At 35.1% G+C, this 13705-nt stretch overlaps 2 protein-coding genes across 2 annotated transcripts; one reads left to right on the top strand and one right to left on the bottom strand.

Moving 5' to 3' along the window:
* Positions 1-628: 628 nt before the first annotated feature.
* On the bottom strand, positions 629-2416 carry LOC144839437 (small ribosomal subunit protein uS8). Its single transcript, XM_078694792.1, has 4 exons — positions 2257-2416; positions 2017-2096; positions 1530-1615; positions 629-815 (listed from the first exon to the last, which is right to left on the bottom strand). The coding sequence occupies exons 1-4, from the start codon at positions 2387-2389 to the stop codon at positions 722-724; spliced, it is 393 nt and encodes a 130-aa protein (XP_078550918.1). The 5' UTR covers positions 2390-2416; the 3' UTR covers positions 629-721.
* An 878-nt stretch (positions 2417-3294) lies between these two features.
* Positions 3295-13705, top strand: LOC144840658 (uncharacterized). Its single transcript, XM_078696561.1, has 23 exons — positions 3295-3391; positions 4306-4453; positions 4724-5038; positions 5438-5977; positions 6093-6282; positions 6384-6456; positions 6820-6917; positions 7050-7117; positions 8510-8642; positions 8875-8918; positions 9013-9240; positions 9610-9809; positions 10051-10177; positions 10330-10389; positions 10731-10787; positions 10947-11129; positions 11358-11537; positions 11861-11990; positions 12074-12156; positions 12339-12412; positions 12503-12554; positions 12740-12918; positions 13250-13705. The coding sequence occupies exons 1-23, from the start codon at positions 3369-3371 to the stop codon at positions 13404-13406; spliced, it is 3342 nt and encodes a 1113-aa protein (XP_078552687.1). The 5' UTR covers positions 3295-3368; the 3' UTR covers positions 13407-13705.

Raw genomic sequence — 13705 nt, 5'->3', positions numbered from 1 at the left:
CATTTCTTCTAATGTAATACTGCTCATTGTTTATCACATGCCCCTCTTTATATTATCCTCAATTTCAGCATAATAGTGTAGTAGAATACGTTTTTATAGTGTTATGTGTACAGTGTTATTTTGTTTTATTTATTTATGCTGTAATTCACCATAAAAAAACACATGACAAAGATTACTGTATCTTATCTTGCATACGGATTGGTACTGGTATATTAATGTACAATGATTGTACAATGTTGTTCTGATATCAGGGGAGATTGAAATTAGATGAGTGGCTGAGTGGTTAAGTCATTGGAACCGTAATTACGTAGCCATAACATCAGCATGGGTTCAAGGCTCACTCACACCACGGTTCTGGTGGTAGAACGATTCTTCTCGGATAAGGACTATAAACCAGGTCCAGTGTACAGATCTAGCTCATGTGCACTTTAAAGAACCTAGTACATCTTTCGAGACGAGTAGGGGTTACCCCGGTGTATTAGTACATCAAAGCCACTGATCATTACTGGGCCCTCAGGGAGACCAGTCTTTGACTGAAGAGGTCGCCAGCATAAATAAAATATTTCAATTCTATTCGAAAACATAATGTAACTAGTGTATACAGTATTGAAAGAAACAAATAGACAACTTTTTTTTTCACAGAGTCATTTATTAAACTCGGTTCATATCTGTACAATGATTTTAAGCACAGCCTGATGTTATTACTTTAATAGTATGCTTTTTAAAAAAAGAATCCCAGAATTTTTCCTCCTACATGTTTCCTTCTCGCCTCCTCATGATCCATAATACCACAGGATGTTGTAAGAACAAGGAATCTGAAGAGAAAAAGAGGTTTTGTTAATTAAATGTTAAAAGCAACATAGTACAGGCTGTTTATTTTAAAGCAAAGTGCCAGTTAAAAGTAAACAAAATATCAGGATCACCCACAAAAACTATCAATTACATACATGCCAACATCTGGAGTTTTTGAGGCATTTATTACGAGAAAAGTCTAGTGAGAGGTAAATAGCATAATGTACTACTATACTCAGTGAGTGAGTGGCCGAGCGGTTAAGTCAGTGAAATCGTAATTACATAGCCATAACATAGGCATGGGTTCAAGGCTCACTCGATACATGGTTTTGGTGGTAGAACGAGTCTTCTCGTACACATCTAGCTCATGTGCACTTTGAAGAACCTAGTACATCTTTCGAGATGAGTAGGGGGTAACCCCTGTGTACTAATCTGCACACACAGCCACTGCCACACACCGGCGACTAAAACCGGTACCCCCATCAACTCCTTTAGGAGCATGGTGTGGAGGGTACCACCCAGGTGGTACTAAAAACAAAACGACGGCCATCTAGCAAAACCCCACCAGCCCGGAGGGGAGATAGGCACCACTGAGAGATATGGCTTATGCCTGTGTTTCAAGTATCATGATGAGTACAACTACTGTATCTCATCTGCCATGCCCCTACGATCCTCTAGGTCAAGGGACAACTAGAACTATACTCACATAATACTAATATTTATATTGCTAAACTTACCCAAATTGTCTGGATGGTAGGAGGTTATTTGTCCACTGTTCTACAGATTTAATTGATACATCAAAGCGAGGACTGATGACACCACACTGTAAGAAACAAAATGTCACAACTAAACTAATTAGGTATTTTCAACTTTGAGGTAAGGGAGATTAAAGTTAACACAGCAGTGTAAAAAGGTGATGCTTCTTGTCCAGGACTTGATTGAGATCCAAGTTTATTTTTCATATGGCCATATGTTAATATCAAATGTTGATATAAAAAAGATAACAAATATGAGAAGGATAAGCAGTCACTGTATGGCAGCCTTAACATGGTATACAGAAGACAGGAGGAAAATAGGAAACAATGTGAATGCAGAAAGTGGAAAAGCAGTGAATGGCATTGGCATGGGATCTTTGAACGAAGCAAAGCTTGTGGCCAAAAACGGGTTTCACTGAAGAAAAACATTAACAGCCTTATGGGCCAAAGAGGATAGACAGACAGGTACCTTATTAATTCTACCGTTTAAATTGACAACAATCTTTCCAGCTCTATGGTCGTCAATAATCTCAAATTCACCAATGTATCCTGCAGAAAATAAGAAATGTTTGTGTATATTATTAGTACAACTTGTAAGCGCAAAACTAAAAAAAAAGATTTACAATAAAAAAAGATGAAATTAAATTTATTATCTAGCAATCACATTTTTACCAAATAAAGTATATCAATGTTCTGAATATTCACTTACCATGTTTCATCATTACTGTAAGGAATTTGACAATGACCTTTGAACTTGGTCTGATCATCACTTGTCGTTTGCCTCGCTTTTCAGCATTGCAGATGGAGCGGAGCGCGTCCGCTAGGACATTCATTCGTACCATGATGGCTGTAATTAAAAATAAAACAATTGTTAATTAAAATAGTATTGAGTCTGTATTTTCTACAAACTATTGTTAGTAATACTAATATTCAAATAAATACTAGGCTATAGAAAGTCATATTCTATAAATTCACAAACCACCACCAGTAGTACAGCAGCAGTAGTGCCAGGGGTAACAGGCCTAGAATAGATAGCATGGGGACCGGCCGAGCTCTGCTCTAGCCCAGCCCCTATCCTACCCAGCCTACAAGGCTAGGCCTGGCCCTTTAATCTGGTCGAATTCCTTTTTACTATACTAACTAGGCCTACTAGCTAGAGAGGGCTAGCTAGGCTAGCTAGGTTGGCTACTTTACTCTAGTCTATCTAGCGACTAGGGCTAGCCTAGCTAGGAAGCAAGCATAGGCCCCTTCTTACTTTAACATAAGGTTATTTTAAGTATTTACCATGTCTACCATTGACATGCGAGATACACTATGCATTGCTGTCTATCTACCTCCCTATTTATTTCCCATTGTGAGAGGGAGACGGACGGAGGTCGTCCGCCATGAATGAAAACATGTAATAAACAGCATCCAAAATAATACAAGATTTAATTCATATTCAATAATATTAGTATAATAAATCTTCTAATTAAATATACTTTCATATTATCGTAAATTTTCGTAATAAAAGGTATGTATCACCGGTGATTTTAATTGATTAAAACAGAGAATTAAATTTTTCAACACAGACCTATGAATGTAAAATGTTTAAGAGGAAGTCACAAAGGTTGATGGGATAGACTTGATTTTATTACAGTACGCCCTCAAACAAAAATGGCAGCCACCATGGTGGCTGCCATTTTCTTTTGCTACTAATAAATTAAAGAGGGCGCAAATTCACAATAAACAAAACGATGCAAGGCCTAGCAACGTTATTATTCGTTTATAAAGTTTAAATTACCTTTACTGTGGTGCAATTAAATAACTTATAAATACTGTATGCATTATAATAGTAATCAACAGTATGTTTTATATAGTTTAGCTTTATTATTAATTAGGCCTAGGCTTATTCTCTATATTTATTTAGGGCCTAGCCTACCTAGGCCTACTAGAGAGGCTAGTAGTAGGCTAGGGCTATTATATAATAAACCCTACTAGCCTAACTTAGCGCTCTAGTCTAGGCTAGTAGGCCTATATATAGGGCCTAGCCTAAGGTAGGCCTAAGCCTGCTAGGCCTAGAGTTTAGGTCTAGTCTAGGCCTATATCATGAATGTCTTATAATATTATTAACATAGGCTATATAATACACCAGGCCTAGTAGGCCTAGAGAAGAGGGTAGGTTACCACCTTTTAATTTATATTATATAGGCTAGTATAGAGACTAGCTAGGCCTAGCTGGAGGCCTTATACTAGTAGGTTAGGCCTAAAATAGGACCCTATCTATCACAAGGCCCCCCCATTTTAGACTAATGCACTTGTCAATTGTATGACCCACTATACGACCCCCGGGAGAGGTGCGTCATTTGTCCGATGTGAGTCATACTTTTGAATACCATGACGCACCCGTGCGTCAAAAAGGTGACTTACCTTTAGGTGACCATGACGCACCCATTTTGACGCACTGTGACCATGTTGTTTATGATATGGTGGGTGGTAAAGTGACGGACATTGACACACCTTGTTCATTGATGTGACGTACCATCTAGGTTTTTTGACGCACCCCTGCGTCAGTAATTATTTGTAAATGACACACCCATGACGCACCTCTCCCGGGGGTCGTATAGTGGGTCATACAATTGACAAGTGCATAACTAAAGTGGTTTCATTAGATGTCTATATATAATAGGCCTACATTTTAATTTTATTTTACAGAATACTGTCAGTCTAGGCCACACTGCACTTATAATTACTAATTAGTATTACTTCTTTTGTACAGAGACAAAATGCCTACTCTAGAAGAAGCCAGTCAGACATCAAAGCGTCAACACACATTTGTTGGGCGCCCTCAAGCTATAACGAGTGGTATCAAACTGTGTAAAGTGAAACCGGTTGCAAATCGCTCCGATATTCTGTTGGATGATCAGGTATAAAATCAATAAAATTTGTACTTATTACAATTATAAAGCCATGACTCAAACCTGTCCTCTTCTACTTTTAAATCTTTAGAGAACAAGTTGTGAAAACAACCTGTGGAGAACAGTTTAAGACAACTTAACAAATATCATTTTGTTTTAAACAATTAATTATCACTGTCATCTTATTAACTTAAATTCACAAACATTATTTTGTATTCAATTTGACATAATATCATACGAAAGAATAAATGAAGTCAATTGTGTGTTTTTTTTTTATAGATGTTTATTGTAAAAGATCTTCAAGATGCCTTGGAGAATGCAATGCATCACTATGACAACGCCAAAACAGAGAATGACAAGATTCTCTATCAAATTCAGGTTGATGAACTCAAAGCAAAATGCGATGAGATGGTTCTTTTATTGAAAGTCGTTGATAAAATTAATCGTGAGTTAATGTATGCTCGAGTTGAGCTGACGAAAGCTGCAAAGATTGGAAAGAATGTTCAGGCAGCTCGTAAAAGAGTTGTATGGCTCGAAGATCGGAAAGAGAAACTTCTTTTGAAGTACAGACGTCCACCATCAGCAAGAAGTGAGGTAAATTTATTTTATGGTAAAAATAACAGTTTTTTTGTCAAATTACTCAAAATTATTAATACTGTACACATAGAGCATTGATTTTTGTTGTTTATTTTGCCTTAAGCTCTGTCTGCATCAAACTTTATGTGACAAAAAACGTGATTTGCCCTAATATGGTACTGATATGAATGATGTCACTGTGTCCATCCCATTTTTTGTCACATAAAGTTTGATAGTGTAGACAGAGCTTTAGACCCATATAATTGTAGTTTCTGCATTATTTTTGTACTTCTTGTTTTAATGTGATAAATTTACAAGGATAAAAGAATAAAATATAAAACACCTAAGCCCAATTAGAGATGTTAGATGGTATATACAGAATGATTATACCAAAAGTGTTATGTTATTATTTTATAGAAAATTGAAAAATCAGCTTTTCTTGATGACAGTGATGATGATCAGAACTACCCTCGAAAGATCCCTCCATCTGCTGATGTGGCTATTCCAGATCCTTATTCTTCCAACGTCAGTAGGAACACATTTTCATCTATTGATGACATTTTTCCGTCCTCTCCAGTTCGTAGCAATAGATCCAGAATCAATAGTTTGCATCACAGAAATGTGTTCCCTGAAAGTTCCTTTGAAATGAGCGAGGTCAGAGAGGATCAAAGGTTGAAACAGAAACGGTTGTCAAAGCAGAAACCTCTGGATGAAGATGGTGAAACAGTTGTTTTGAAACCAGAGAAGTCAATTCTGAAGTCTCCTAGTGGTAGTGGAGATGCTTCCATTGGTATGAAAGGTGCTGCCACAGGAGATAGGGAATACACTGAAATGTCGCTTTACCCTCAGAATTCAGTGACAACAGCTAGCACGCCGGAAGTGTACTCTGAGATTAGTGACAGTAGGCCTAGCACAATGCATCGTAATAAAAGGCAGTCAAATTCTGGCCTTCAACAGGTAATTAATGTGTTTCTTTTGACACCTGCCAATTACAACTACGGTATACATTCTACAGTAACTTAAGCCTTTTTATTGGCAGTAATAATTATTTTCAAGTTATTTTTATTTCCAGAGGACACAAAGCGAAAGAAGTCATAAAGGTGTGTTCCTCACTGAAAGGTCAGATGATGATGATGAGGTCAGAGTATCAAGGTCGGATGAGGTCAAAGAAATGCGCAAGGTGTCAGTTATATCACCTCAACCCTCTGATTATTTTGAGGAAGAAGAAAATGATGAAGAGGAATCTGACATGGCTCAAGAAGGTATTGTAAATCAATATTTTCAATGTTCATTTGATTCACACATGAGTAAATGCGTAGTTTGTGAAGTTTTGAACATTTCATTTATTTGTTTGCAAACATAGATCAGCCACCAAATAGAAGTCGTAGCGCTGTCACAGATGCCACAGAAGAGTATTGGTTGTCTGATCACCACAGGTAAATAAATCTTCAGTCTTAACTCTTTTGGTGACTACAGTTTCAAATTTGAAAATTGCCATAGTCGCAGGAGTTATCATAAACTTTAAGTTTGTACGCGCTTCATATATGTTGCCATAGAATCACTACAAACTATACCAATTCCTCCATGATTACATATTACACAGTTAAGAACAATTTAGTAGAGGAATTGTCTTCTCAATACCTAAAGAGGTTGTCTGGTATACAGATACAGATTCTTTTTATTATCAATGGAAATTACAATGCTTGGCTTGCCTTAAATAAATATACACTTAAACGCTTAAACTCAATAGATAAGGATTCAGATTTTCAGTTTTATTGTTTTCTTGCATTGTTTCCCAGGTTTGAGTACAACCAGTTTGTTGATGCTCTTACAAAAGAGAACCCACTGTCTTACCACTCACTTGGTCTTGCTGTCCAGTCAACATTCATGTCCTCAGGTATGGCAGGTATTTTACCTTCATTTTTGACATCGTCATCATCTTCATTGTCTGATAACCAGTATTTAACCCAAATGATAATAATGATTTATCAATATGTGAATACATTTGTATTTTATATTGAATTTCTAGCTGAAACTAATGGTCCTGAGCTACCTTGGTTAGAGGGTGTTACAGCTGGAAATATGGGGGATGCTCAGGTGAGTGTAGGATAGACATACAAACTACTGTAGGCCTACCTAAAAGAGGTGCTAACATTTTATGATAATAATATATATAATATTTGGTGGCTGGTTTAATGCTAACTATTAAAACAAATATCATAACCTGATACTGTACTTTGCTTATTATTAATTTTATTTATTAATTAATTAATACACAAGGATAATGTTTTGATATTTTTATCTAATTGTTAAAACAGAGTATGGAGTTAGATACAGTAAGTTTAACTACTAGATCATAAAGCATAAAGCAATGTACATGACAAGGAATCATTTAGCTTTCCCACAATTGGCTGATGTGATTGCTTTTTCAATTTTTTTTTTATTTCGGAGTTTATTACATCCCCAACATCAAATCTCTAAAGCTCTGTCTACACAGGGAAGAGTTAAATAACAGTTAACTCTTCCCTGGTCTACACAACTATTTTGACAAAAAAAGTTTGATGTGCCCAAATATGGTAGTAATATGACATCATCGTGTCCATATATGGGCACATCACATAAAGTTTGATAGTGTAGACAGAGCTTAATAACTGTACATAAAGAAAAAGAAAAATTGTATCACCGCTACAGAAAAAAACTATGTTGTGTTGATACATCAATATGGCCAGTAATACAAAATGCTGGCTGGAGTGCCAGATCCAGTTGTAGGCCCTAAAATGAACTCAACCTAATGTCCTAGCTTTTGCTTATTTTTTTTAACTTATGCAGCAACCTGGTGGGATTCTTTGTAATTTTTTATTTATCTGCAGACCTTGCTTTGTAATATCTGCTTTTTATAATTTTCATTATTTTGTTTTCATTTTTTGCTTTTTGTTTTGATTTTTCATATCATTTTACACCATTAAAGATGGAAGGTGTAAGTATGTTTACATGTGTTTGATTGCTGTGGCTTGTTTGATTGGATTTAAAAAGCATCATAATAACACCCACACTCAACAACACCCACACGTCACCCAACCAACCTTTCCAAGAACTGAATATGCAAACAACTTGCTACCTTTGAACTTGACCAAGATATTTTTGGAAATATCCTATTAAGACTATATTAACTAGTTTATTTAGTTGGTTTTGTAAAATAAAACATTTTAAAGCACAAATGATGCACTTTCATACATCTTATATTTATATTCATTTGTATTGCTTTTTTCCTTATTTTCTGAATTCAATAATTGGTTGTTTTTTATTTATTTATTTTCCCAACAGTGAACTCAATGTTCATACTTACAGGAGGGAACATAGACAAACACCAAACAATGATTCACATATAATAGCTCTCCCTTATTAAATTTTGAAATTATTTTCATTCTAACCAAGCAAACAACCCCATTTTAGCCATGTTTACCGATACAAATATTTTATTTATTCTAGAAAATCGCCCTGGATAAGCTGTCAGAGAAAATTCATAAGATGTACAGTAAAGTTGAGGGAGCAGCTATACAATCAGTGCAGATGACCCCGACACCTGTAGAGAATGAAGCAACGTTACTTGCAACCATGGAAGGTACACACTTTCAGCTCCAATCAAGACAATATAATAAAAACCATTTTTTTTGTGGCCTGTTAAATCAGACCAACTCTGCCAAGAACACTAACTCTGTCTGAACATTAGTGATATTCATTCGCTCTCATATACTATGTTTCTATATCCTCTCTTTCTTCTCTCTTCTTCTTCATTCCTTATACTGTATTTTGTATATTGTTCTTATTCTAATATTTATTTTCTGTTTTCAAAGGTCGTTTGAGTTGTACTTCTCAGAAACAAAGTTCAGAAAGCAAAGTAAGCATTATTTACTTTGTGTTTTTACTACAAAACTTACTACAAAAACCATTAGAATAAATGGACATTTTACCATCAATATTTGATTTTGCAGCCTGACTCAAGTAAAAGTGTGAGGAGTCTCGTGAGTATAAAAGATGACGACGAGGACTATAATATCAAGAGTAAGGAGACCTCAGGTAGACACTCCTCAATGAAAACAAAGCAAGCAGCACATGGAGCTACTGCCTCAGATCCTCCTAAACAGCAGCCATCCAACACAGGCCTGATGTATAACCCACCGGCTATACCAATTCCAGAAGTGCTTCCACTGACAAGAACGGTTTGTATACAGTCATGGTTGATTTTTACTTAATTTAATTCTCTTGAGATTCTATATACTATGGAATTACTGGTCAAGTAATAAAATGTTTTTCCTGTGTGATGTGAATTGTTACACTTCATGTATAAATCAATCAGCTTAAGCTCTGTCTACACTTTCAAACTTTATGTGACAAAAAAATATGATGTGCACATATATAGACATGATGATGTCATATCACTACCATATTTGGCCATATCACTACCATAATTAGGCACATCACACTTTTTTGTCAAACTAGTTTGATAGTGTAGACAGAGCTTTAAGCAAGTAACACCCCAGCCTATAGATAGATAAACAATTTTTTTTATTCTTTACGGTTGGCTTTAGAATCCAAATAAAATCTACCCAAAAATATCAAGTGACTGGAACAATGTTGACCCAGACCCAATACCACCTACGATCCGATTGGTCAACCAGATGAACGTTGCTAAGGAAACAACCTTGTTGCTATATAAGAGTAAGGAGTCAAAGCGCATTGGTTTTACTTTACCAGTTAAGAAACGGCCAACACCTAAATCAAAGAACAGGTAAGTATATAATTCCTTCACAAGACATACCAGAGGTGGACATCTATTTTTTCATGTTGAAATCAAATGTGGAGTTATAGCCCACTTTAGCCATTGAATAGTGATTTTATCCTGTGACTGCCCCTGTATATTAAGATCTACATCAATTACATTACATTAGATAAAAAGACCAACCAAACTATTTAACTTTAAACTGTAATTTTAAAAAAAACATGTCAACTACATTATTCTTTTTTTAAAGGAAAAACGTGACTCTTGTGAACCATCCCATCTTAGCTGCCAGTAGAGTGGCAGCTATGATGATGAGTAAACAAAGTACTGATGCCTTACAACTGGATAAAGATGGCCTCAAGTGGAAGAGAGTTGAGGTATTTAAATCATATTTTAAACAAAATCTCTGTTCAATGCCAATAACACTAAAGAAACATCTATGCATTTGTATGCCTACTTCTTTCATTTGTTACAACTATGACTACTAACCAATCAGAAATCTTCTTAAAATACAATTTGTTGATTTCAGAGTTTAATTTATGAGAAGTTGCTATCAGAAAATGTACAAGAGAGAAGAGATGCTGCAATGGTAGGTATCACAGTGTAGTTTCTAGAATCCAAAAGGGTCCTACTGTAGATTTTTTTATTACAGTATTCAAAATGCATTCTGAAAACCATACTTTCCAAGACAGCTTGGGAGAATTAAATGTACATTTAGATCATACATTCTTATTTATTCTACAAAGAGAGTATTATGTCATTATGGTGTTTCAGCTAAAAGTTAACAATAACACTTTTTGCATTAAAGATTTGTATATGGTTTGTATTATCTCATGCAGTAATTGAATAAAAGTATTTACTTGGTATGACGAGAATATTTCAATTGCATATTACAATCCTCTTCAATGCAACATTTCATATTATTCCCAGCATTTAGGTTCTCTGAAATGTGTAAATGAAGAGGTGTTTTCTGCACTTATTCAAAGGGTAAGTAACAGTAACATATATCTAAAATTCTTTTGTTATATTGGTTGAAATAAGACTATTATGTTTCATGAGAATGGTCTAGTTCAGGCAATAGTTTAAAATTACAATCTATTCACTACTTATCAGTCTTTAATGACTAGATTCTACGTTTTTTTTAAGGTGGAAGATGACAAGGATTCTAAGGTCCGCTACAAGGCAAGCAAGAGTCTAATTACCCTAGGATGCTGGAAACCGGTGCCAATCACAGCGTTGCTGAATCACTTGCAATCGGCTGATCTGCAGATACAGCTTGATATTGTGAAAACAATTATTGTAGCTAGGAATGTGCATTTTATTGATAAGGTATTCACTTTATAATAAATATACTAAATAATATAAATATAAGTAAACATTAGGCTTAATTTTGTTAAATAGAAGTCAATAGAAAATTCCGAAAATTAGAAATTTATTCATTCTGCTAATAGATTCAAATTCTGTATTAAAAAAGAAAAAAGACATTAAAAAAATCATAAGGTAGTCAGTTGACTCATGGTCACTCTTCCCTAGTTAACTGTATTATGTCCTTTTCAGAATCAGCCATGCATAAAGAAGTTGATAGAGAGACTGAAGCAGCTCTGTCGAGTAGAGTCTGAATCTGAACTAGCTTACTATTGCGCTGTTTGTCTTGGCAGCTTGTGTGAACAGGATAAAGTTGCTAAGCAAAAGTTGTTGAAAAGTCTTCAAAGTAAAGATTCATACATCATTGCTCAGGTAATTATTGTGAGTTGCAGACTTGGAAAAATGACATTAGAGAGCGTTATAATCATTTATCAAACCATTTATGATTGTAAACATGAGTGTCAGGCATTCCAAAGGCATTATTTCACTTAAACATCTTATGGAACGATATTAGTATGTTTTCTATTATCTTATCAATATCTAGAGTAGTAGACATTTTAAATACATACAGTAATGCTGCTTTACTGTGTGAAAGGGTGTATATAAACCACAAAATGATCCTTTAATTCATCCTTAGAATGGTCAAACACCAGATAAATGCAATCGTATTCATTAACACTATTCTTTTTGTTTAGTCGTTGGAGACTCTAGTACGGCAGATGCATACAACAGAACCTGAAGTCGTGCAGACAATTCTAGTTCAACTACAGACATCCAAAGTCAGCAAGCATAGATGTGCTGCTGCAAGGTTACTGAACTTTCTTGGTAAATATATTAGTCAGTCAGTCTGTCAGTCCATCAAACTGTAGTAGATAGACGGTCACTCATTATATTTGTCCTTTTTTAAGGTTCTGTCTGTATACCAACACAAGAAGCAGCTCACAGTGTATTCAATGTATTGGAAGAGCAACTATACAATGACCCAGTTAAAGTAAGTTTTAGCTCTTTGTGCATACATATCTCTCTAGACTGCGTATATGTAATACTGTATTTTATTGTTCACTACTACTTTTAATACCATCTCAATATTGTATGTAAATGGGGTTTTGCCAGGGAAAAGCAATTTTCCATTTTATTTAGATCTTGTAATGTAATAATTATGTTTTTTTACAGGATGTACGGAATGAAATAGCAAACACAGTTACAGAACTTGGGATGAGATCATGGCTAATGGATAATGTAGAGAGGTAAGCATTGTCTACATCTTGTATTGTACTTGAATTAAATTCGTCTTTGTAATGCAAGCTTAATTTTGTATTTTAAATTATCTCTTTTAGTCGATTGGAGGATGAAGATGACAGTTTGAGGACTAGCGCTGTTATTTCAGTGGTGAGTTTTGACAACAAAAAAGGTTATTTGGTCATAATGAATTAAGGTGGTGTTGTCTTTTTTCCAGTAGTTATTGATGACAGAAAAGTGTTATGAAATTGTCGCATCTAGGTCTGGAATCATATACCAATACTGTATGTGATATCATTTGTGTACTGAGATTGTTATTATTGTTTCTATTCCAGGGTGTTCTTGGGATGAAATCAGACCATGTGATCAGAATGCTACTGGATATGTTGGAGCTTGACTCATCCGACTATGTGCGGTTAATGGTGGTGAGGACATTTGCTCAACTTGGTGTTGCCAATTTGAAGATTATGAGATCATTGAGAGACAAGGAACGGTCTGGAGGCGCTTTGAGCAGGTAAGTTTTTTTTGGGGTTTTTTTCATACGCATCCAACAGCGAGCATAAACTCGCCAATTACAGGATGAATAAACTATTTTATAATTTATCGTGCTTATAAACTAAGCCTCATTTGAGGCTTAGGGAGTGGAGTTGAAAGGGTCGTGAGTTATAACCCTGGCACTAGGTCAGGATTGAACCCCGGACCTTGGGATTGGAAGGCAAGCATGTTAACCCCCAAGCTCCAGCATGTAGCATAGCTCACCTCAACTGTTCAGTTGTATAAAAACACTTCTAAAATTACAACCATATTAAGATATATAATTAATGTAGTTTTTATTTGTTTTTCAGAGAAGCTGCAAATGCATTGAAAATTCTTCAAGGGCAAAAGAAGACCCATACATTACGGCAAGGACCTAGAATGTTAGAAATGGTATCGCCACCAAGAGGCCCTGTTGCCAGTCCCAACAGGTGCAGTCCAATTGATCGTAAGAATACGAACAATTAGCATTTAAAAATAAAAACAAACTAAATATTGTACTGTATTTGAAAGGATCAACATTTAAAAAAATACTATAAATAATAAAAGCTGAAAGTTAGAAGCCGTAACAAGAATGCAGCGCGGGTCTAAATAAAAATGAAAACAACTTAAAATATAAATTACTGTATATAAATTTTGTAATTAAAGGTAGCTATTGATAATTGTAGAGAAATAATTATTTTTGCTTGTTTTTGCTGACTTCCAATTTATTAAACCTGTGTGCATCATTTCCATTAATTTTACAATTATAATTTATTGTTATTTAT

Source organism: Antedon bifida, chromosome 4, assembly GCF_963402885.1.
Source record: "Antedon bifida chromosome 4, ecAntBifi1.1, whole genome shotgun sequence".
Taxonomy (NCBI): domain Eukaryota; kingdom Metazoa; phylum Echinodermata; class Crinoidea; order Comatulida; family Antedonidae; genus Antedon; species Antedon bifida.
The sequence above is the reverse complement of the archived record's forward strand: the minus strand, read 5'-3'. Positions and strand labels throughout refer to the sequence as shown.

Coding starts and splice junctions, on each gene's coding strand:
- LOC144839437 (XM_078694792.1), bottom strand. CDS start 2,389: ATGGTACGAATGAATGTCCTAGCGGACGCGCTCCGCTCCATCTGCAAT. Junction 2,097..2,256: donor TACAGTAATGATGAAACATG/GTAAGTGAATAT, acceptor TATTTTCTGCAG/GATACATTGGTGAATTTGAG. Junction 816..1,529: donor CTACCATCCAGACAATTTGG/GTAAGTTTAGCA, acceptor TTTTCTCTTCAG/ATTCCTTGTTCTTACAACAT.
- LOC144840658 (XM_078696561.1), top strand. CDS start 3,369: ATGCATTATAATAGTAATCAACA. Junction 12,157..12,338: donor TATACAATGACCCAGTTAAA/GTAAGTTTTAGC, acceptor GTTTTTTTACAG/GATGTACGGAATGAAATAGC. Junction 12,555..12,739: donor CTAGCGCTGTTATTTCAGTG/GTGAGTTTTGAC, acceptor TTTCTATTCCAG/GGTGTTCTTGGGATGAAATC.